General features: G+C 26.0%; 1 protein-coding gene across 7 annotated transcripts in view; it reads left to right on the top strand.

Moving 5' to 3' along the window:
- Positions 1-1,383: 1,383 nt before the first annotated feature.
- The window catches only part of nAChRalpha4 (nicotinic acetylcholine receptor alpha4), a 168,967-nt gene continuing 143,904 nt past the window's right edge, over positions 1,384-26,446 (top strand). For 2 of the 7 annotated variants that reach the window (XR_016190737.1, XM_089222189.1), the window contains exons 1-2: positions 1,387-1,838; positions 22,618-22,805. Coding sequence is in view for 2 of the 7 variants with exons in the window: in XM_089222189.1 (XP_089078315.1) it covers positions 22,620-22,805 (186 nt within the window). In the remaining 5 variants the exon portion in view is untranslated. Of the gene's footprint in view, positions 1,876-2,155; positions 2,214-22,617; positions 22,806-26,446 lie in introns of all 7 variants that reach the window. The other 5 variants (XR_016190738.1, XR_016190740.1, XR_016190739.1 and 2 more) reach the window with 5 other exon arrangements.

The following is a 26,446-nucleotide window of genomic DNA, read 5'->3' as shown; positions in this document are numbered from 1 at the left end:
GTTAAAACTCCACGATTTATATGTCTCAATAAATACATATATGATTATCAGTAGAAGAGATTAATTATTATCACATGAAAAAAAATTGGTGGTTTGTACCACTATACGATATTATACTTCTCATCTGGTGTAAAAAGACGGTAAGTGGATTACGCTACGTTGGCTAGAGTCACGTTATATAAGGGATATGTTAAATTTGAATACAACGATATAAAATAATTAAATACAAAAACAATATTCTGAACGGAGACAGTCTATCAGACTATAATATTACTAAGTAGATATTTTGTATGATATTATTTTATATTATATTATTGATAACAGTAATTTATTTCATTATATTATAAACATTAATACTATACCTAGTAGGCTAAATTCATCTTTGTCAGAAAAATTGCATTTGAAAATGTCAATGTCAAAGTATATAATATATTTACTCTATAAGTTTTAATTACCCAGTTTTAAAATTGTAATTTGATAAATGTTGTCAACATTTTTAAATGACTAAAACTGAATATAAGAGTCAAAATATTTTGAAAATGTTGTGCTTAGGAAATGCTAATATAAACATTAAATTAAAATATCATGTATCTACATGATTATTTGTTTTGGGATTACACCAGAAACTAAAATCGATTTTGTCAAAAACCGATTTTGCATAAAAAATGTGAAGTCTCAATTGAAATATTATTTCGACTGCTTATCGTGTACATGAGCATAAATTAAAAAACGAAAAACACATCATGGTAAAATCATTACGACTATCACTCCGCTCAGTATATGAAAATGTAATTATTTAAATAATCGACCTTCGTGTATGCTTTAAATTTCCACCAATGGGAATTTTTGAATAAATCCATTATTACTTGCAGGAAAATATTGCTAGAACAAAGGTTCATACGCTCGTGGGTGAATCACCCAGCATTGTGCCTATATATGCAGCATATTATAATGATATTATTATTATTATTTATTTATTTATTAAAAAAAAATTAAGGTATGATACCTACATACATTTAAATTATTAATACTTATTAAAATATGACATTATACATAAATTATTGTCTCCGTGAGCTAAGCTCGTTGTGGATACAAAGAGGGTTATTATAATATTTCTCCGTTCTTTTACCTACAGTTACTAAGAATTAAATTAAATATAATTAATAATTATAAGTCGATTATGATGATATATATATATATATATATATATATTTATTGTACATTATAGCATAATATTCCGAACGATGTGCAGTGACAAACTCGTAATTGTTGTCGTATTATCATCGTTTCGTGTTCGGAAAACTACTCTGTCGATTCGTGCAGTAGCATCGCGTCGCAGTTATACCGTCGCTGCCGCCGCCGCCACCGTCGCGCCGCGCCGCCGAGGGGGTAGTGGAGCCCGGTCGCGCCGCCACCGGCACCGTTCGGCAGTGTGGCGCATTTCAGTAGGGCCCCACACTCGGCGTACTCTGTCGCGTACACCCGTCCGCCGCGCACCTACTGAAACTACGCTGCTCTTTCGAACTCGTGTGTATCGTCGTCGTCGTCGTCCTGACCACCCTCAACGATCATCGCCACAAATAGCGCTAAAAAATTTCGTCGTTTTGTTTTTTTTTCCGTTTGATTTTCCGTCGTTTCACTTTTGGCCCATATCATCACTGTTGTCATTTGTCTTCATTTCTACACAATAGTGTCATATTTGTCATGATATAATATAGTATTAAAAAATTAAATAAATAAATCACGTCACAATACAATACCGTATTATATTTTAGTGTCACGTCCGAAATCGTAGGTACGGCTACGCCGCCGTCAACATCGGCCCGATCCGTCTTCAGGTAAAACTATAATAGTATTGCAGACATTTTTTCACACGTAATACATCTCATTATGTTTTAATTGTAAGCTAATTTAATTATCACACATGTAGCTGGATAGGTACTCCGAATTGTGTTCGCTTTTCATCAGTACCTACTCAGTTATCTAAAACCCATATCGGGTACACGGTTGAACGCGTAGCTCCGTAGTTGTAAATAAATGACTATTATAACAATATATTGTTGTGTAAAATTTGAAGGCTTTATTGATTTATTCAACATTTAAGTGATTATTGATCTCAATAAAAAATAAAAATTATTTTTTTTTTATGTTGTAGTGATCGCTGTGCAGGACATAACGATCGATACCACAATAATTATTTAATGCCATAGAATGTAAGTTAAAATGTTGAGACGTTATTGATAAGAGATAGATAATGAATGAATGAATAAATGCGTTGACTTGTTACTCTAAACTCATTAGATAATTTTATTATATATACTATTATAATATAGTTTTTATTATCACACAGTCGTAAGCTCACAAGACTTTAACTGATTCAACTATCTCTCTAAAAGTGCTGGGTAATTTACTCGTATTTATATGAATTTCAACAATGACGTAAAATGACGTGATATGCCTATAAGTATTTAAATATTACTCCCTTTTACTGTTGAATTTACATTTTTATGTGAATAGGCGAATACAACTTTTTCTTTTCACCTTTGATCTAGATTTTCTGTTACACGTAAATCTATGCATTTATTATTTATACCTACGTTACTTATATTATCATAAATTATACTACAAATATAATTTATCCATAATTCAACTATGTTGAACATAACAACAATGTACTTACTACAATGTATTTAGTAGACGTATCAACATTTTCAGAAAAATGTTCTGCTCATACAAAGTTAAAATTAATATAATTTGAAATTATTGGTTAAAAATCAAGTTGTGAATCAAATTTATCAACAAAAATAATAAACACAATAGATTGTATTGTTACTAATATTGTTTAAATCGCAATAAAAATTAAGAACTACCTAGTAATTATAAACATTATAATAATATAACATAAAGAGATAGAAATATATATATATATAGTGTTTGTATGTTAAAGTAATTACCTGATTAAACAATTTGCTAGATAACGTAAATTGAAAATATATTAAAACGAGTTATTCAAGACAATATTACGATAAATTATACGACTGAGATATTCACGTTGTATGGTGTTACCTCTAGGATAAATTCAGAGTGTTATATTGCTTTAAGAAGCTTTAAAATCTCCTGTGATGTGCGGCTATGGCGTGTCCACGAAATGCGTTTAATATGTCCAAAATTTGAGCGTAGAACAAACAGTATGCTTGAAATACTTAAAGAGCTTTTATTTTTTATTTTATCCACATCTGACAAACACTTAATTATATTATAGACTTCAAGCGTACACATTGTATTAAACTCAATTCATAAAATATAAGCATCGCGTATACGACTTGAAGAGAAACGATCTTAATCGATCAGGGAATACACTGAATGATCATGTGGCATGGTAAGCTCACACGTTCAATTAAACACACCTCCGACTTGTTTAATTCATTTCAGTAATTATTTAGAACGGCTGAGACGCTTTTACTTATTTACCACCGACAGTACGCTATTATATTATCAATTAATTTACTATTTTTGGGTTATGTAGGTATATAATAGAAATATAATATAGGTAGTCCATAATTAGTTATAAATAGTAACTGTGAAAATCAAAAATTCACTTACAACTAGTGTTATCTTTTAACTCTAAATTTAACATTATTTAAAGTGAATATTTAACTCTTTGAATTTAAGTGATTTTCGATATTAAATTGTATATACTTGTACAGTTGTACCTATATCATTATTTTAGTGTTGGAATAGAAAAATTATTTTTATTGACGGGTGTACCACATTGTAATGTCACAATATAATATAATAAATCATTAAATTTAAAAGTAATTATTATTTTATAAACATTGTATGATTTCTGAAATTACCGTTTATAATACAATGTATTTCCATGTAAACTTATAATCATAATTGGAGACTAATACATTATGTCTTTAAGACTCAATAGGTATATTGTATTTAATGTTTCTTATTTTTCAATAAATTTTTTTCAAGTTGCATCCCGAGTACTGAACAATTGTTTTCTTTTAAAATAAAATAAATTAATAAGTTAATATTTTGATTCACCATGCTATCTAAATAATTAGTCTTTATTAATTGAGAACAAATATGTTAGTTCAACATGTATCTATTATTATATAATATAAGTTGTATTAATATTATGTACATATATGAAATACATTAACAAATAAAATAGATGTATGCAAATATATATGTAATATATGAATGATAAAAATTATTAAAATTTATAAATGTTATAATGGATTGCAAGGCCTCGACAACAAACTTTTCATTATAATTACGGTGATAATTGACGAAATATATAATTTATATTAGTTCAAAACAATGCAAGGCACTGCCCTCGCCAACCGCTTGGCATCACATGCCGACCACCCTGGGGGTTTCACTTCCGTGATTCAAAGGTCGCTCTAAGATCACCTTTGCATCTTGTAATGTAATATCTGTAAATTAAAATATTTGAAAGTAAAATAAATATGTAGAAGATAAAAATAATAGACTTGACTTTTTTAAATAATACAAAGTTTTAAGTATCAAAGTTCTAAAGTTTAAATGAATAATAATAATAATTTATTTATTTTGGTTGCTATTAAAATAATAGAATGTGTTATAATATACAAAAGATTTTTTTTTATATAACAGGGAGATGATAATATGTAATACAAATATGATAACATAATTTATCTTAAATCAGTAACATGTTTAAATACAAATGACAATTTCATTGGTAAAAATTAGTCATTGTAAACACAGATAAATTGTTCATTAATTTCGGTGTACCTACTACTTATGAGGATTGTGACAATAATTCCGAACAGTGAAGTGAACGATTTCGTTGTCACTATAGATAAAATATCTTTTTATCAAATAAAATGTAACAATGGAATATACAATTGAATATAATATAGTTATATTTTTATGTCAAAAATACCAAGCAACAATGAAAATATTAAAGTTAATCAAAATACAATATTGAAGGCTTTAAATCGTATTTGAAATATCTCAAGTTAGAATTTGAATGTTTTAAAGAAACATTTAGCTATTATAAATAATAAAAAGGGAAAAGCAGTTAACTGTACTGCTTTTCAAGTATACTTCGTAATTGGGTACCGTATATATATTGTGTTGAATCTGTATTAAAAGATAAATCATTGCATAGGTACATAAAACGATTCTGAATTTTAACTATATAATTATTTGAAAATATTCGTGAGTTTTAAGAATTTTATTAAAATTTGATCTTCTGATGTGTATAAAAAAATTTGTATATATTAATTTTGGTTATACCTTCAATATTTTTTAATTGCACTAACAATAACTAATACCGAACTTTGTATTTTCAAGCTTTTTTATCTGATGAATTATTTTATAATTACATTTATAGAAAAAATGAAACACTGTAATTGATGTGTTAAATAATTTAAATTCAATGATATAAAATCATTGTATACAAAAAACGAATCTGAGTGAAAATTACAAACAGTCTATATTGCTAAGTAAATTTTATGAAATTATTACTATTTAAGTAATTTACTTTAATATTAGTAATACAGAGGGTTGAATTAATTCTTGCTACAAATGTTGCATTTGAAAGTGACATTGTGTGAATAAATTATAAATTATAATTATATATTTTAAAAGTTTCCAGTATTCACGAATAATATTTTTGAATCAAAATAAAAAACTCAAATCATTAATATTCGTTAAAATTTGAAATGTAAGTCTCCAAAATAAAAAACAATGACTGTAATAACTCAATAAATTTCAAGTAGCAACCAAAAATTTTTATTTTTCGTTAAAATATTTTATTTTGAGTAATTTGAAAAAAAATGTATGCTTATAAATAGTTTAGATTTTTTGGTTGCAGTATAAAATTATTGTGAGAAAATTTGATTTAGATTTGTAATCTTAGCTATAAAAATTGAACATTTTAAACTACAAAATAATTTACGAATTTTTGTGATTTTGACAATTTTTTTCGAAATTCTAATTTCAGACATTCAAAAAAACCTATTGTGAATTTATGTTCAAATTTTATTTTTAAATCATACTAATTAAAGCTTAACAAAAACTTTTTACTGAATTTTCAAGATTTTTGACTGATAAATAAATATAAATTCATTACTTCACTTAGAATCTAAAAATTAAAATATAGAATATTGTAATCTTTAAATTTATAATTTTATTTTTAGAATGTTTGATCTATTGTTGATTATAATACGAAGCACAACATTCTTGATATTATAATAACAATGTTTAATATACATTGCATAATATTATAAACAGCGATTTATAGTGTCATTATGCGTATATAAATATACGTAAACAAGATGAAAACTTTTTTACTCGGTTCATAAATAAAAACTTAAAATACTTGAGATAAAATTACCCCCCGTCTTTATTGATATTATAAATATTATAAGTAGATTTCATACTTCAATTCCAAACGATGAACGATACAAAAAAATTGAATTTGTATAGCTCAAACGAATAAAAAAATGTATTGATGTTTGTATATAAATTTACCTTTGTTGTATCAAGAAACAGTTAAAAATGTTATATATTATAATACTTATCCCATATATTGATAAATGTTGATGTTTAAATTTTAAAATAAACTTGTTTGTAGGTTACAAAATGCTTTTCAAAAATCTTGAGTTACACCATTTTCATTTTAGTCGTGTGAAAGAGCAATTGGTTTTACAACGATACCCCATTTTTTTTCTTGGAAAACACGTTTTGGGTATCTACTACCTAGTCAATGTTACTTGAAGCTCTTAGTTTATACACATAGATTGGAAATGGAACACAGCTGGTACTTTAAATAGGTTTTTTCATTTTCTCAGTAGTCTTAAGAATACTCTGACAAAAATAGAAAAATAATTTTCTCAGTTATCTTAATGTATTTTAGAAAATAATAATTTACATGCTCGACATTATCGATAATCATAATTTATAATATATTTTCAAAAACATGATAATAAAATATAACCTGCTACCTATTGTTTTATCTTAAATTTTGTATGGTTCTTAATTACTGAAACCCGACATTTAAATTCAAAGGTTTTCATTATATTGTATTGTTCAAATAAATCTTCAATAACTATCTAATAAATGTTGATAAGAAGTTTATTATTGTATTATATGATTCATCGTTACAATATTTTTTTATGTATTAAGAGAGTAGAATGTAACATTTATTTTCAATTTATAGTTAAACATTTATTGGTTAGTTAAAAAAGATCCACTACTTATAGACGAAGATAAAATTTTCTTTATAAATAAAAATAAGAAAATGTAGGAAGTTTATACTTTTTTATTAACCATACGTAACGCAATGACAATTTATACACAGAATTAACATTAGTGTATTGGTTTTATGATAGTGGAATACATATATAGTCATGATAGTGTATGATACAATATTTGTTACTTAACAATTATGAGTATATAGCATAAGCTAAAATATTAAAATGTAATATTAATGTTTGACATCTAACAAGGATGTCCGCTGAGATTATTTTGAAGAAGGGGGACACAATTATTTGAACTTAATTTAACATCGAAAAGCTGCCCAAAGGAACGATTTCAGTTATCACCATTTGTAATCTTGCATAATTTTAATATAGGTGCCTACTTAAAAAAAAATATATATATTTATAAATTGAAGATTGATTTGAATATTATTTACTATAGTTATATCGTAAATCATACAGTTATAAAACTATATTAATATAGTCATTAATCACAAACATAAAACAGTAAGATATGTATAAAAAAATCTATAGGAGCATTCTCGTCCCATTCTTGTGCATTCCATTGACATTAAAATATCATTATAACATATTTAGAACTAAAATATACGAATTTTTTTTTTTTAATTTGTAGAAAAAAATGATTATGGAATAAGGTATATTTTCTAAGTTTTATTGACAATACATTTAACATAATATAATAAAGATTAAAAATGGAAATAGGTTTTCAAAAAAAAAAAAAAAAATGTCTTGAAAATTATTTATTCAAAAATTTCACCAAACACGTAGTACATATTTTTAATTTTTCTGTATTGTTCTATATTGTAAGTATGATTACATATAACAAATAAATCACGGAATTAAGGTAAGTGTCTCTGAAGAATATTAAGTATACTGGAATATATAATATATCCCTGGAAATATGTCAAATATTTATGGTTGAAATAAGGATATACCTATATCTCACAATAAACTCCATTTTAACCACTATTTAAAATCAGACATACGTCATGTTTGTTCATTGAATATATAATGCCATACCTAATGGAAACGAATTAACAACATTACTTTATAGGTATAAGTTATTTTTGTCGTATAATATCAATATTTTTTTTTATAATTTTCTTTTCTTTTTAATTAAGTATTTTACGAAATTATGAATAATTAGGTATGTTTAAAAAAATAAACAAACAAATTATTCTAATATGTTCAAAAATTCAATGATTATTCTAATTATCAATTATTATAATTAGTATAAACTTTAAGTTTTTATTTTTTTTGAGTCTAACACTTAAAAATACTATAAAACACCATGGTATAGATAAACTGTAAGAAATAAGAAATTATATTTATTAAACCATTATATTTCCAAGTGAAATAAAACTCAATTCTCTGGATAAATCATTTATCAAGAATATAGCGATAACGTTTTCTTGTATTATAAAAATGTATCACGTAGCAAAATTATTTTGCATGAGAAAATGGGTGAATGTTAATTTTAAATAGCTTCCATTATTTCAATTATTACAATTATTACAATCCATAGCCGTAATATAACAAATAATTGTGTTTTATTTTTGTAATTTGAAAAGTCTTAAAAAAATATAATAATAACATTTATACTCACTAAAACAAGTTAATTACAACTGTTCAACTATATTACTAAAGTACCTATGCATTTTTAATTTGAATAAGTACATTATTCAAATGTCTAAATCTAAATTACACTTTTAAATCACAGTTGTCTGTATGTATCCATCAAAGAAATGGAAATTGGACATGAAATATTTACAAGGAAAAATAAGAACAGCTAGTTTTCATTTAGATCCTAGATATTCATATTATTGAAAACATTCCGTAAATTACAATTTGGATAATATTAACATCAAAAATTATTTTTTTGTTGGACAATCAACAAGTCTAAAAAAAAAAAAACTATTTTGTGTTTACTGCTACTGGCATAATAATTTATAAAATATAATATGAATATCAAAGTTTTCTATAAAAATAAGGTTTAATAAATATAACCTAGCACTGACTAGAAGCTAATAATATAATGTGATTTAACGAATATGATAATAGAAATAGAAATTAATAATATCGACCAAGTGATATATATTTTATAATTATAAGATGAACACTAAATTCAAAAATAAATCTAAACAACTCTAATATAATTTATCAACTTTGATAAAATTTGTTTAAAAAAAATATGAATACTTCATTTACAATGTTATTTGAAAAAATAATTATATTATGTGCCGAGTTATCAGATGGTAATCGTCTTTGTATTATGAAAATTGTATTTCTAATAGACACGGTTCATAAAATATATGTTACATTTGAGAAAAGATTAATTACTTTCTTTGATTAATTACTTAATGCAGGATACAGGATACATGTATTCTGTAATAATATACCTATAACATAATTGTGACAGAAAATACTAAATTATGAAATATTAGTTCAATTAAATTATCAAAAATTTAAAACCATATAAATATTTTTCTTATTTTGAAATAAATCGGTTCAATACTCGTACTATAATATTATTCATATTACTTACAAGACAAGTACAATTGAATGATCGTATATTATATTTTCATTATTCATATGATTTTGCTCGGAAAAAAATGTTCATAAATTAATAAGCTTGTATTTCATTTTATTTATTCATAATGAGATTATTCAACTTAATTTAGCTTAGTAAATCCTTAATATTTATATTGAATAAATGTATTTTTAACAATAACACAAACATTATTAATACAGATTAAAACTAATTACAACCTTTTAAACCTTACTTTATAAATATTACCTTGTTAAGAATAATAATATTAATAATAATGAGAAGAAGAATTTTACTTCACAAATATTTAATATATTAGATTATTTTTGTAAAAACTCTCTGACCCAACCTCTAAGAATATCTGTTTTAGATTGGCTGAGTTTTATCAATAATCAACAATCAACAATAAAAATTAAATTAAATAATTATATAAAATCAATAAAATTGCAGTGTGTCAATGAAAGCAATAAGTTTTGTAATTCTAACTTGAATCAAATATCTAATAAATACGTAAAGGTAATTTAGTTAAAATAAATATCTACAAATGATAAATTTATATTTTTAAATTTTTAATATACATCATATATATGTATGTAATGTTGATTAAGATTCAATATTTATATTTGTAGTAAGTAATAAATTAATTCCAATATGTTTTAATTACAACGTCGTTTATCGATATTCATAATTTATTCTATTACCTACCTAAATGATTTTCAATGAATATAGTGTAATCGTATGTTATTTTTAAACAAAGACATTCAATGTTATTCAACGAATCTAATAAGCCGTTAATAATATTTACTACATTTTCCATCTGAAATCACTTTAACTTGTGTAGAATTTATGATGACATTTGTACAAAAAAAAAAAATTGTGTAATTATGAGGTTCGCTGTAAAGTAATATTATTATTGCAGTCATTGCGTATACGCAGAATTGTCGCAGATACGTGATAGTATAATAGCAAATAAAAAATGTAACCATTATAAATCAAATATTTTGACATGCTTAATGTTTGAAGTTTTCGTTGGTGCGTTTAATCTGAAAAAAAAATATCATGTCAACAAACACACGCAGAATAGTGGCATTGGTTTTGTGTATTGAATACAAATCTTCATCTGTAAATACGCGTACAAACTCGAATAATGTTTTTTTGGGTCATTTATTTGTTTACTGAACCACGAGTTTCTTCAAAAAACAATGAAATCCGATCCTTTCATGAGCCATAAATGAAAAAAATAAGTGAAAATGAAAATAACATAAAAAAAACCCCCCGCATACGGGGGAACTGCGAAAGGGATATGAAGAAAAAATAACAATACCAAGTCAACTGGAAAGCCGCTGGTGAATAGAAGAAGTCGTATCATGGAATGATATCCTTTGACGAATATTTTAATAGTTGTATTTCAAAAGAGTCTTTGGAAATTAGTCCTAGTTTTTTTAGTATCCACGAAAAATTTTCATAATAGTAAAGTCACTGCAGCGATGCCCAATGCCCATGCTACATAAAAATATATTGATTGTATGAATTTATATGGAAACATTCGATCGTACAATATTACACTTTGTAAATACGAAAAACTATAGTTATACAAGAATAGATAATAATAAAAACCGTATATTAATCATGTGTTGTAATTTAATTGTGTGCATTGAAATTACAGTAGAACAGTATGATGTAATTTCTTTGCCAATTTTCAGTTCAATTCTATGTGGAACGCATTGATTTTAAAATGATGTGTATTTTAATTTTAATTTTTTCATATTTATAGACACTTATTATATAGGAGAAAAATGTTTTTTTAACTTTGATACTTTCTCAGGTAGTCTTTATTCAGTGGTTACTTTGCAAGGTTAACATTTAAAACATTTCAGTATTTTTCATAAACGAAAAAAAACAAAAATAAAAAAAAACTAAGAATAAAAATGGAAATTTAAATGAAAACCCATTTGTTGAACCTGATTTTCTATATTTTAGTAAAATAAATTCTGTAAATACTTGAAACTATTATAATATTTAGGTTAATTATCCTATATAATTATACTGTCATAAATATAGTTGATAATTATCAATTGTTTATAGTAGAATTTTCAATAGGTACAATATAATATTTAAAATATTTTGATTCTATTTCGAAGTTGTTGAAATAAATTTGAATTTGTTTTTTTCTGTACATTTCAATAGAAAAAAATGTATGGTTGGTCAAAAACATGTCAAGAAAATAAAATTGTTCTCATATTACGTTTTTAAAACTAGAATTGTAAAAAAAAAAATTTATTTAAAATATTATTATACTTTGTATGAGTATTTGAAGCTAGAATTTAGACTAAATTCGTAAGATTCGGTAATATTTGTAAATTGTCTTTATGTTAAAAAAAATTCTTCTTAAATTCCTCTATTTAGTAATAAAATTCTTAATAGCTTTAATTTATATTTAAGGTTTGAAAATATATTAAAGTACAAAGTGTTATAATAGTTGCATTAGTTGCCATAATTATAAACATAAGTCAAGTATTACCCAGCACGTATTTTTTACGAACGTCTGAAATTAAAAATTAGAAATGTTCAACGGTTGAATGTTGATGAAATCGGATATTTACACTTAAAATCACAATTTTAGATCGTATGATTTAAATTATTTCGTTGTAATCATCAATAATTTCAAAAAATTAAATATTTAACCTTTACTTATAAGTAAAGGTTTTACTATATAGGGTTGTACTATATAGTACATTCAAGTGATAAAAAATTATATGCAGTAACTACAACACAATAAGTAATAGGTAATGTAACAAAATTATTATGGCCTATACATATAATTGATTTGACGTTTTTAAAGTCTAGAAAGAAAATGAGGTGCAATGCATCATTATTATGGCTATTATGAACAATGGTAATAATAATGTTGATATCTTGATGATGTGAATGAAAATGTTTTAATTTAGTTGGTGTATCATCATATTGTTTGATATTTCGTGGTAATGAAAAATTAAAACTTGAAATTTTAACAATTACATACATAAATTTAAATGAAAAGTTTGTAAGTATTCAAAGAATTAAGAAATTATAAAACACAAATAAATGAAGAAAAAAAATGTTATGTTTTTCTAGCTATATTAAAATTTGAATAAGGTTCACGAATCTTGTTATTAAAACTTACCAAAACTAAGTGAAAATTAAATAAAAACACTATTTAAATGTAAACTACATGGCTTAATATTTAAGTATAGTTGATTTTATTTCTACTGAGTGTATAATAGTTTGAAACGTAAATTATGTAAAAAATATTCAGGTACTTTCTACCAGCTACTACACAAAATTAAATATACATTAGATAGGTATCATATTTAAAAATAATAAATTAAAACTTCATTGTTTGAAAAATTGTTTATTTCTTCTTTAATTTTCTTTTCTTATTGCACGAGAACCAGTTAGTTTGCATTATAGTGGACTTTTTTTTTTTTTAAATCACATTTGAAACTTCTACAATAGTATTTGTTTGATAGGATTTGCACAAGTATATTGTGCATGACGTGGACGAGACTTAAAACTTTATATAGGTCCGTGATGTGAACTTTGTTGTAAACGAAATGTGAAAATGCCTCTATTTAGAGCATTTCTACAATGTTTTACGTACATAATATATCATAAGTTAGATGTTCAGATGAGTGTATGGAATATTGATGTGATGAACGGACGAGTGAAAATGTCAATTAAATTAATTATTAACTGAATTTAGTTTCTATTTGATGCATAATTTTATCTACAAGTATTAAAAAAAAAAAATTTAATTACGAGTTACGCGTTTACATCATTGTACTAAAAAAACATTATCATGCCTATTTAATTATAACGAATAATTATTGTTTGAATAAATATATAATGAGGTTCCGGTTTAACTTATAAGTTGAGTTTATTATGAAATTAATTTTTAGAAGATTAATTATCACAAATTGCAAAAGCATACCGATTTAATTAAAAATAATACAAATTTTATTGCTTTATTATATACTTATATACTTTATATATAAATATGTTATATACCTGTATATTTAACGATATTAACATGATGTAATATTTTATTTTTTATACCAGTACTATTTTGTGAATAGACAGTGGGTACATACTGTGAATTAAATTAAATTAAATTATAATATCAATAGTCAAAACATTCAATAACTATTTGGTAAGTTTAAAATTATATTTATTTATTTGAACTTCGCATAATAATCGATGTTTTCGGTATCACATTTTCACTAAACATATCAGTGCTTCATTACTTTGGAACGTGACATTAAACAGCCATTTTAATTTGGCATAAGTCGATTATGATAATTTATATACTGTATTTTGTAATACCTATTCGATTTAGCAAGCGTAGTCGATGATATCTTCACTAAACTGCAACATTCGGGTAGGTAAAACCTTATTATTATTTTTTTATTCACCTTACATTAACGTCGGCAGCAGTAGCCATTAATCATTATAATGATTACATTTTTTTACTAATGAATAAATAAAATAAAAGTTTTTAAAATTATGTTCTTATATTAAATATTTTAGATTTTCTTAAAATTATTAAAATTTGATTGGGGGTTTCTGTATTCGACCCGAGTGCTGCTTTGAGAATGTTGAAAATGTTGAAAATGTTGAGTTAATTTGTGAACTAAAGGCATTCTCGAAAAAAAGGTTGACTGATTGTTCGTTACCGTGAGAAGTGCATAGTGTAGGGTTTTCTACATTTTTCATGAGGTATTCATGCGTTAAACGTGTGTATCTGATGCGGATTCTATTTAATATTATTTTTTCTCGTCTGTTTTTAAGGGAGTTTGGCCAACCAAATATGGAGTTCTTAATTTTTGTTAATTTGTTGTTCTATTTGAGCCAATGAGTTTTTCATTTGATTTGGATGATTTATTTCATTTGTTTTTTATATTTGCAAAATAAGTTATATTTAATTTGGGGGTATCTGCGTGAGTTCTACTGTTTTCTTGGCTTCTTGGGCTGTCTTTACGTTGCTTTTTATGTTACTGTGCCCAGGAACCCTAAAGCATTATTGTTGGTATGATCATAACTGCCTTAAATACGATGTACAAATCATAATATAACATAAAATCTACAAAAATGTATCCACCTCTCTCCCACCTACAAAACATTATATAACAGTATCTACCATCTAAGCACGATCTAGATAGGCTACCTAAGATAAGACAATAATATTTTATCACGTTTGGTCGCTTAATAACAAATCATAATATATATATATTTGTTTATATAATGTGGGTATTATAAGATGTCCGCCACGCGTTCTACTCGATTGACCGTTTTCAATTTTCCCGGTTCATTAATTTCAACCAGTGAGAACAGAGTGCGTTGGTCCACTTCCAACCCCTCCTTATACTCTCATCGTTCAACGATGAGACGACAACAACTACCGCGACGGCGGTACCAGCGATCGGTCGTAATCCGATAAGGGCGCTGTGTACTAATTGAATGGGCTCTGTGTACTCATATATATATATAAATGAGTATATAGTATTATAGGTAACTATATAAGTATTCGAGGGCGCACAAAAGTTAATATACTGAGAATATTATAGTGGACAGATGCCAACGTATGAGAAATTAATACCTATCGGTATCGCATATATCTGTATGGCATTCACCTTCCTTCGGTGGTTTGGGATGAAGGTTGCCACTGAGGGTGGGTCAAAACCGATGGTGGATATTGCGAGACGAAGTTTTCCCTATGTAGGTACAATATATTTATTACATTGATAATATGATGTGACGTGAGTTGAACTCTGACGGAAGTCGAGTACTTAAATGTTTATCAATTGCGATCACCAGCCGCTGTTGCTCATTCCTATTTAATTTTATTGTAATGATATTGCATTGAGGATTTCGATCTTATTTCGTTCAACTTAAGCATCCTGCCATCCTATGTTTTGTAATCGGTCTGACCAACAACTATTACAACGATATTTTTTTAAATTTTTTTTTTATTGATCTATTTGTTACAACCCGGCATCTTAGGCCATTAGTTACAGTTTTTTTTTTTTTTTTTGTGATACTTTGTTACATAATTGTATTTACATTTACATTTACGTTATATTTGTTTTATTAAATTAGTTGATTTTAAAAAATTAAGTGTTTTCCTGTTTTGGTCGGGATCCGGACCGAGTAGTGATTCAAGTGTTTCTGTAATATTGAAGTAGAGATAATTTGTATTTAATAATACCGTCAGAAATCGATTTAAGGCCCCATGATCCTGTTACATAAGTCGACATAATGGTATGAATTCGACTACAAAGTTTAGGTGTAAATTTAATATACTTAATGATCCAGAGAATTTCTAATGAGACGGTAGATTGAGGGTATACCATGTGAGTGTGAAGTTAAAATTAAGCATTTGCATTTTTTATAATTTCACTAAAATCAAAATTATTATTTTCATAATACAAGGAATATGTTTAGGGTGTGGGGGTAGAGGGTGGATAGGTGCTTAGTAATTTGTTCAAATCACATTCTCACTGTAGAGAATAATAGAGTGTAATATTTGATGATTTTTTTTTTACAAACAATACGTTAAATATTTTGTTTCCGTCTTACAAGCGTATAGAAGATAATTCATTCTGAAGCTTAAAATACCCATCAATAAAACTTAAGAAATACCGTCAATGATATTCTTATATTTTTTTGATAAGTAGTCAATTCATCGCAATGTTAGTGCTCACAAGACAAAATATTGGTCCTGTTGAATCATTTGTTATGTTGTACATTTATTAAAAGGCGATGTCCTCTTGGTAATAAAATAAATATAGTAATTTTATTGCTATGTTATATAAAAAATGGCTTATTTCAAACAAATAAAGATACATAAAATATGTCTACTTTGGACCACCTTATCGGTATAGTCACAGGGCAATAATAACTTCATTGAAACAAATAATAATCAAACCATAATATAAGTATCGGTGGAAATGGGGAAGTGGAGAACATTAACTAATGTTTTAACACCACGAAAAATTTTTTAAACGAGTAGATATTTTTTATTATAATCTATTCGGGTAATTTGGCGTCACGCTGTACCTGCGAGGTGTAACTCAACCTACAGCCATATCATAATAATAATATATTATGTCGTGACACGCCGCCGCACCGCGTCGTTTGTTCGAAAAACATTTACCGATCTTGAACAATTGACGTCGGTTGCATCCACTGTACGGTGTACACAGTATATAATAATAATAATAATAATAATATCTTCAAATATAATATTCTCGTTGTATAAGGATAAAAGAAACCGTCTGGGTCGGCACCGCTGTATCGTTGGCACGTCGGAAGTAAGTAGGGTAACGGGACAAAAATCTGAACCCCATCGCCGTCCAACTCACCCCTGCCTCTCCCCCTGCGCTATCCGTCTATCCCAAAGCGGGTTTTCCACGTGAGTTTCCGCGTCAGCTCCATGGTCGTCCGGGTCGCCGTTTTCTCGCGTGAAGTCGGCGAGCAGGCGCACCGCGTACCTAACCTATATATATATAGGCAACATATTGTGTGTGTAATATACAGCCAGCCGATATTTATGGTCTTGGCTATTGTCTCGACGCGTAACCGTTTCGGGAAGAAGCCGTTTTAAATCCTAGGTTTATTTATACATTATTTTCGGTACGCGTCGGATTTGGATTAAAACTACGGAGAAAAGTGCGCTTTCAACGAGACTTTTTAAATTAATCACCGCGATACTACATTAAACTAGACGTTATATTCAGGTGTACAACCGGATTATCGCGTAAAACCTATACTATATGTATATTCGTATCGATTGGCTGCAAAGAGTAGGCACATCAAGTGTGAGAGCCAGCGTGAGCATAGGAACTATATAGTTAAGAAAAACAAAACATATAAAGATAATATGATTTATATTGGATATTTAAATATCGCAATAAAAATGAATAGTGTACAATGTACACATAAAATATAAGTTAAGCAAATAAATTGTACGTTTTTGTTTGGAGCAAAAAATTATAATTATTTTATAACAAAATAAAATGATAAATATGCTGCATTGAATAGTTGTATTTCATAATATTATACCCGATAATTATTTATTGTTACATTATTACAATGTTACTTGATGTCAACTTTAATTCGTAGTCAAATCGTGTAACATAAGGTTTTAATAGACATAATTATTTACAATTTATTTCCGAAGTTCCCGTAAACAACTAATATTAAATATCTATTTTTGTTTAGAAACAAACTACGTTTTACATACGTATATACTTTGAAGCAGAATAAAACCACAATTAATATGATTTGTATTCTACCTTTAAAATTATATTATAAATATACGTAGACTTTCTGTTCAGTTTACTTAACTTAATATATTTCAAAGAAAATTAAAAAAACTATTAAATTTGTATGTACTTATTGAGAATACCTTAAGTATTTTAACTTTGGTTTCATGTTTTCACAATATATTAACAGATACATATTTTTTTGTTAAATTTATTGACTTTGGTTTTTGATCGTTTTTTTTTTTTTATTTTGTACATTGAATTTTTCCATTTTTGGCAAACTTTTATGGTGCAAAATGCTAAATATGTATGGATATTCACAACTCTGATTGATTGAGATATATGTTTTCATATTGGTTATTTATGTGTTTAAAAAACTTTCGTTTCTAACTTTATAACTGTATTTTTTACACGGTTTATTTATTTTTTTTAAATGTTTTATATGCAAGAAAGTGTAATCGATATAAATACAAAGTAGAACTGAAATGTAAAACCACATTCATGAGTTATTGTTATTACTTTTGTAGATTTAAATAAATTATTGTTTCCGATTTAATTTTTTTTTTTTCAATTTGAATATTGGATTTCAGTATCGTTCGTCAATAATAATTTTTATTATATATATAAAATGGTATGTGAAAAACGAAGGGTCTTCTCCAAGCTTGTTAACTTGTATTTATTTATAGGTACTTCACAGTAGTCTACAGCTACAGATATTATTAGGAATTTACGAAATAATATAAGATTAAAATGGTATTAAATTTATTTTCCTTTTATCAGAGACTACAATTTTCTTGGAAAATGTATAGCAACTATATAAAAAACTATAGAATATATCTATTTAAAAGATTTTATTAGTGAATTTGTATGGCATCAATACTAGTCAGCAAAATACATTTTCATATATTTATACGAATATTTGTATAATTTATTTTTGTGAATGGAGTACTTAATTTAGTGGACCAAATAATTGGTAAAGGTTTCAAATTGTTTGGCTTTATTTTGGACTATATAGATTCTGAGTAGAATATAGGTTTAAGTTGAGTATTAAATTAATGTGTATATTTCTCAAGAAATCGCTTCATAATTTTTTTGTAACTTTAAAGCTTCATTTCCACTACCTTATTTAATTTAGATGTATAATACAGTTGAATAATTAAGGTATAATAAGAAAAAATTATCTTTTTTTTATTGAAAATTCGTAAAAACTCTCGCAAAAATAAACATTTCTGCAAACTAATATTGATATTTTAATATATAAAAAAACATGTCTTAATGTATTAATTGTAATTTGTAATGAAAATATAAATGTGGTTCATAGTTTAACTGAAAATTTGATGTTGATTATAATATGTTCTACAATATTATATACGTTTGAAAGTTTTGGTCAATTATTGAAAAACAAAATTAAATTTAAATTAATTCATTGTAAGTTCGCTATTGGTTGTGTTCTTTATAAGTTTAGTCACAATATTAATAGCCATGCCTATTAGGTAATTTATGTCATGTATTATTAATAAATATTAAAAGCGAACACACCTAAAAATAGTGCCAACAATTTTATATGATATATTTGCCTTTAAACGTGGTAACATTTGATTACACGAAGTACTACTAAATTATATAATGTAAATATAAATGAATACTAAAGTGCTAAAATAACACACAAGTTTAATTTTATAAAAGCTCAAAATTTACAAATTAAAAGATGAAATTAATTATATTATCAGTAAACGTACATATACCTACAACATACTATGATGACTTGACCTGTTTTTTAATAATTAACCTTAACAAATTATGTTTTTGGATACCTAACTTTAAATTAATTTACACCCGTCGAAACTAGATTAGGTTTTACACTTGTTCTATTTCTCACAAATTATATTTCATTCTGTTTGCATAATTTGATGTTTACCATAAAACCATACACGTAAAACAATTATATAAAATGTAAATAAATATACTATATGATTCACATTATTTTAATGGAAGCACACAATGTTTATACAAATATAAATATACATACTTAACTATATTGACTAATACAGTATCATAATCGATTGTCATAACGAACTGTATGGCTATGAAATAATGATATGGTATATGGTAGATGGTAGTGATTCATAATATATTCATATAATAAAAATACTACCTACGTATATAACTGTTATTCAGTATACGTTTAATTTACGAACTGAAAATAACATAATATAATACCACATAATATTACACTTTTTTGATTAACTACTCATTAACGAATAATAAAATAGGTAATGAATAATGATGTATATTGTAATATACAACCCACACACTATAAACAACATTGTCCCAAAATACTAATTTAAATTTGTTCTGTCGTTTTTACCAAGCTCATAACATGAGTTCACAATCAATACACTATTTTTTTTTCAAATAAATGTACGTTACCCAGGTACAATACAATGAGATACATTTTCAAGCAAGTCTCGTAAAATTTTCTCTTTGCAAAGTATTCAAATCACATCCTGTCTCGAAATAATTTTCAGTTTTAGCTTTGGATACTGAGTAATAACCTACTAGCATAAACATTCAAACGACATCAGATGTTGCAATCTATCGCTATACGTTTTTGAGAAGAAAATAATGATACTACGTAACGGTGAGCTAGGAGTATTCCAGTAAAGTTAATTACGAAGACGATGAAACTGGGACATTTTTGTCAACTAAAAGGTTTTAACAAATGTTCGAAGCCACAGAGACAATAGGCTTTCAGGAGCACGGCACAGCTTTTGTTCCCGACGACAAAGCCCATCATGCAACCAAAAAGCTTGTCTCTCTCACTATTCCCTAATATTTCACTTTTTTATGTTTCATTTTAAAAACTTTAAACTGCTGGATTATTAAAAAAAAAAAACTCACAACTAATTCCGCTTTGGTTTATATAGTTTTCTGTTATTCTGCGTGCTTACATATTGTTATATGTATCGTCATCACTACGTTATTCACATTTCGTTTACAATGTTAACACAATTCAATATTGGCAATAATTTAATAATTTGACAGGTTAGGTTGAAAAATCTAATAACATACAAAATTGTTGAAGAAAAAAAGAGGTGAAAATATAGGTGAGAAACCCTGCATAATAATGCGTCTTATAGGCATAATATTTTAGGTATAATTTTTTAAAATTATATTAATTTAAATTTTAAACGTTACACAAATTTGATGGTTAAGATTTTTATTACACAAAGAAAAAATATTGTGAAACCAAAAAAATATTTCTAATCTATTAGTGATTTTTGATCTACCCATACCAGTCCTCATTAATATCATAATATTTATGGATTACTGGGTCTATTTGATAAAAACTGTTTGCACAAAATAAATAAATGTAACCACTACAATACTTTACACTTGCTTATAACCTATTACTATCCCTATTTTTATATATTAGCTATATTTTTCGTGTTTTTCTACAACAACAATTATTTAATTAATTCAATATTATTTAAATAGCTTTAAGTCATTTTCATATTACTATGGATTATTCAAGTTACTAAGATATCTAACCAATAAAAATAGACGATAATCTAATGATTATAAAATAGTTCATTTTATAGTATTCATTTTCTCTATTAAAGATTTAAAATAATTTTTCATGGTTGCTGATTAATTATGAAATCAATATAATTTCGTGTTTAAATTAAATTTCTTAGCTAAAACAAAACTAATTTTTTCCGTTAGAATTGAAAGAAAAAATGTATATAAAAAACATACTACGTTTTTTTATATAAACTATAAAATTAAAAATGTTTATTACACTAATAAATAAAATACCATGAAACGTTGTTGAGATAAGTGTTTACATTGTATTTTTAAAATTATATTGTAATTTTATGTTGCTGAAAATGTTACATCAAAACAAAAACCTGTGTGAGTTTCTATAAATTTAAATTTTTTCAACAATAACTATAATTTAATTTGATGTTTAACAATCACAATTTATAAAATGTATACATGACTATTTATACGTATAATGCATATAAAGAACATGTTTATACGTATTATAAACAGTGTCATTTTTAAATTTAAATCTATGATAAAAATTTATTGAATACACATTTTTACTGTGTTTACCACAAATTTTCCATTTTAATTAAATTATTTAAAATAAAACGTCGATATTTTAACGTTGCTTTGTATATAAAAATATATATATTTATTTAAACTAAACAATTTTAACTAATATTATGTAGTATTTTATCGGTATTAGTATAAATTATTTGGACTGAAGTTTGTAATTTACATAGGTAAATGTATTTAAATTGTTTGTGATTTAAAAAAAGTATAATTCTTCAATGCCTGAATTCAATATTATTATGCTTAATAAACCACATTGTGTCCAATAACTTTGTGTGTTCAAATATCGTAAATACTAGAAAACTTCTAAACTATTTGGTTGGAATAAATCAAATACGTGATTGTGTTCTATCGTTTACAGACATGTGGCCGAAATTTGCATTTCTTGGACTTGTGATCATCCGGTTAATGGTGTCTGCAAATCCGGATGCAAAGAGGCTGTACGACGATCTCTTGTCTAGTTACAACAAGCTCGTCAGACCCGTGGTGAACACCAGTGATGTTCTTCGTGTATCTATAAAGCTGAAACTGTCGCAGCTTATTGATGTGGTACGTACGCAATATAATGTTATTTATTTGAAATTCAGCTTCTTTATTATAATGGAGTCAGTTTGAATATCGGTTGACAAACTCGGTATCGTTATTTTTTGTTTTAGTAAATTAAACAACTTTATTAAGGTAATTAATAACATTATTATTTTCATTAATTAAAATTTCCCCTTTCATAATACTCAAACTTTAATATCTATTGACATCTTTCAACTCAAAATTAAATTCATTACACAGGAAAAAAAGATTAAATAAACAATAGAATATGGTCTATAAAAAAAGTATTACTTAATATTTTTTTTATTTTTTCGAAGTTTAAGTAAAAAAAAACTCCTGGTTTTTCATACAAACAAAAACCACCTATAAATCATTTACACGTGACACTTAAATTTATATATTTTCTAAAAAGTAAAAACAAAACAAAAATAAAAAATTCGTTATTTCAAATATTTACTTAAAAATATTTGCTTATAAACCATGATATCAATAATGTTTATCAGAACATGTAAACTATGCATTTATATTTAAAATAGTCTAACATGATATTTTTGCACTGTAAATGCATAATATAAATAAATATTATTTTATAATGTTATTAAAATAGAATATCTCAGATGAATATAATTGGTTATTAAAAATGGAGTTGTCAGGATAAAATTCGTAACTAATATTTATTTATGTACATAATGCTGGGCCTTATTGGTATCTATATTTAAGTTATTTCATATGAAATCTAATATAATTATATTACGATAGTCGAGGACATATAGTAAATTAATGACTTTGAATGAAATATTATAAACTATGAATTTCCAACACATAAAAAATGAATCCATAAAATTTCACGGTATGGAAAATATTATTGGATATTTTTCAAAACATAGTATGGATTATATATTCTTAAAAAAATAAAAGTACATAATAATTAAACATTATTATTAAAATTATGAAATACTTAATTTTGGTATGGTTGCAACACATGTCGATCGTTTTTTTTTTCGTTCACATTTGATTCAGTTAGAGCAATGCACGATTAGACATCCACGTGGTTATGTGTTTACAACATTTACTTATTAGATTCAGAGCATAACAGGAAAAACTATACGCGTTTTATCTTCGGCGATACTTCTTTTGAAGAATTTGACAGGCAATTGCTTGTGTAGTGATAATGGAAATTCAAGCCAATGGAGCTTTTCAACCGATCAATAAATAATGGACCATGGCTGCGGCTGATGACGGACACTAAAGAAATAGACAAATTTGATCAGGATTTGGTGTTAGGGGAAAAGAAATAAAAGGATAGTTGCGTATTCTCCAGTGGGTTTTTATCGGACACGAAGTACGTAGAAAAAAAAGGGCAGTATAGATTTTTTTTTCTGTTTCTTTTTTATGGTAGGTGGTAACATTTTTTTTTTACGTAAAAGAACGAGCTCGTAAAACGCACTACCCGACATATTTTATGGTTCAAAGTAATGAAAACCTCTTTTAATATGCGGCAGGAACTATATAGTATATGGAAATTGAAAACTTTAAACATCTTCTATTGTTAGTACCTCCCTCCATTGGTCCACTCTTTACCTACCGCAATCATTCGTTGAGCACTGAGAATGATGAAATATTATATTATTTGAGTCACAATTTAACAAACAAAAAAAGATAGAAGTGGGTAACCGCTTTGCTGTACTGTAGAAGTTGAGCGTACCTCATCATTGAGTGGGTCACTGTAATTGATGTGTTACAAATGTTACAAATTGAATTCAATAATCATTGCATACCAAAAACAATCCTGAACGTATATGGTTTATTTGCCTATTATCGTATAGATAAATTGCTTTTATTCTCCAAACGTATAATTTAAATGCGTGTATTATGTCTTATAGCTTTACGATATTTTATTAAAAATCGAAGAACTCGCTTTTGATGTATATACTAGGTACCTAATCACTTTTTTTTGTAATACTCATCGAGTAGGTTACTGTAACATTCGTTTTAAACATTTTGATTTTAAATCTTAGATATAAAAGGAAAATCTTTTATGAATTTCTAGCTTAAAATAATTTGTGAATTTTCGTGATTCTTACGTATTTTGTCAAAATTCAAACTTTGAATGCTTATAAAAAAAAATTGTGACTACCTGTGAATTTATTTTATTTTTCAACTGCTATTGTAACAATATTTAAAGAGCCTTGTATTACATTTTCAAGCTTTTCTGCTGAACAAATAAATTTTTATCGATATTAATTTAAAAAAAAACTAATAATGATCGAAAATTTCAAACGCCTATGAATAGTTCAACTTAAGTCGAAAGTTGAAAATTGCATGGTGGATAGAATATATTTATATAAACATTCGGTGAAAATTTCATGTATCTATGGTCATTTTTTTAAAGTTACATCAAAAACCAAAATCGATTTTGTCGAAAAACGAGTGTGCGTAAAATTTCCAGTTTTTCCCTTAATTTTTAGCTTGTTTTCTCGATTATTTAGAAAAGTATTAAGAATTTTTCACTTTTGACCCCCCCCCTCCAAAGTACCAACTAGATTCACTTTCTGATCGAACGAGGTACTGAAGTCAAAAATCGAAGCACTTTTACTGCCCCAAAACGTGATGACAGACACAAAAAAAAAAAAACACACACATCATGGTAAAATCAATACATTCATCGCTCCGCTTAGAATCTAAAATAACCAACGTTATGTCTTATGATATTATTAAAGAATTAGTCAATATTTTCTATTTAAACAGTTCATTGACTATTAAACTATTAGCCAAAAAAAGAAAAAAAACTGTAACTAATGGCCTATGATGCTGGGTTGTAAAAATAGATCAATAATAATAAAAATAAAAAAACTATTAGCGTAAATATATCTATTAAATACTAAACATTGGTTATTTTTAACCTATCGCATAAGTATTGTTAACATTTATATTAAAACTTTTTTTTTGGAAATTATTAAGTACATAATTAAGGAAATTGTTAATTACTTAATTAATAATCATTCTTGTAAGTCATTATTAGAGAAATGAGGTACCTAGTATAACAATAAATTTGTAACTCAGTACCCCTTAATTAATATTCTGCTTGTTTAGTATTTGAACTAGATAAATGAAATTATTGTCATATTGTTCCTCTATTTACACAATAAAAGTAAGTACTTACCTACCTATTCAATTTAACAAGCAATGCTTGGTGAGTAAATTTATTACAATAAGCGTGTTAAATTTATTGAAGACAAAATTATGTGCTTATAACATTTAAATTTGAATATACTAAATATAGGCATTATAAAATATATTGTTGATCGTACAACATTGTTAAACTAAACTTATATAATTATTTCTTAGTAGTTTCCGTAGACATTAATACTATAACAATAACATAAATGCAATTAATTTTTATATGATGTCAATAGTTTGTTTAAATGTTCAATGCTTTAAAGAGAAATATTATGGAAAATACAGTATTAGGTAATATTGCATATTCAGTATGTATCATGAGAATATTCTATGAACATACTCATAGTTGTTACATGGAAAGTTTAAGCAACATAAGACAGATACGTCCTTTTTAAATACGTGCATTCTAAGATTTATTTTTACTTTTTATTTTTGGTGAAACTACTAAATTTTTTTAGTGCGAT

This window comes from Diuraphis noxia, unplaced genomic scaffold (assembly GCF_037042655.1).
Source record: "Diuraphis noxia isolate RWA-SAM2 unplaced genomic scaffold, SU_Dnox_SAM2 contig0003, whole genome shotgun sequence".
NCBI classification, from domain to species: domain Eukaryota; kingdom Metazoa; phylum Arthropoda; class Insecta; order Hemiptera; family Aphididae; genus Diuraphis; species Diuraphis noxia.
Note: the sequence above shows the minus strand (reverse complement) of the source record. Positions and strands in the feature narration are given on the sequence as shown.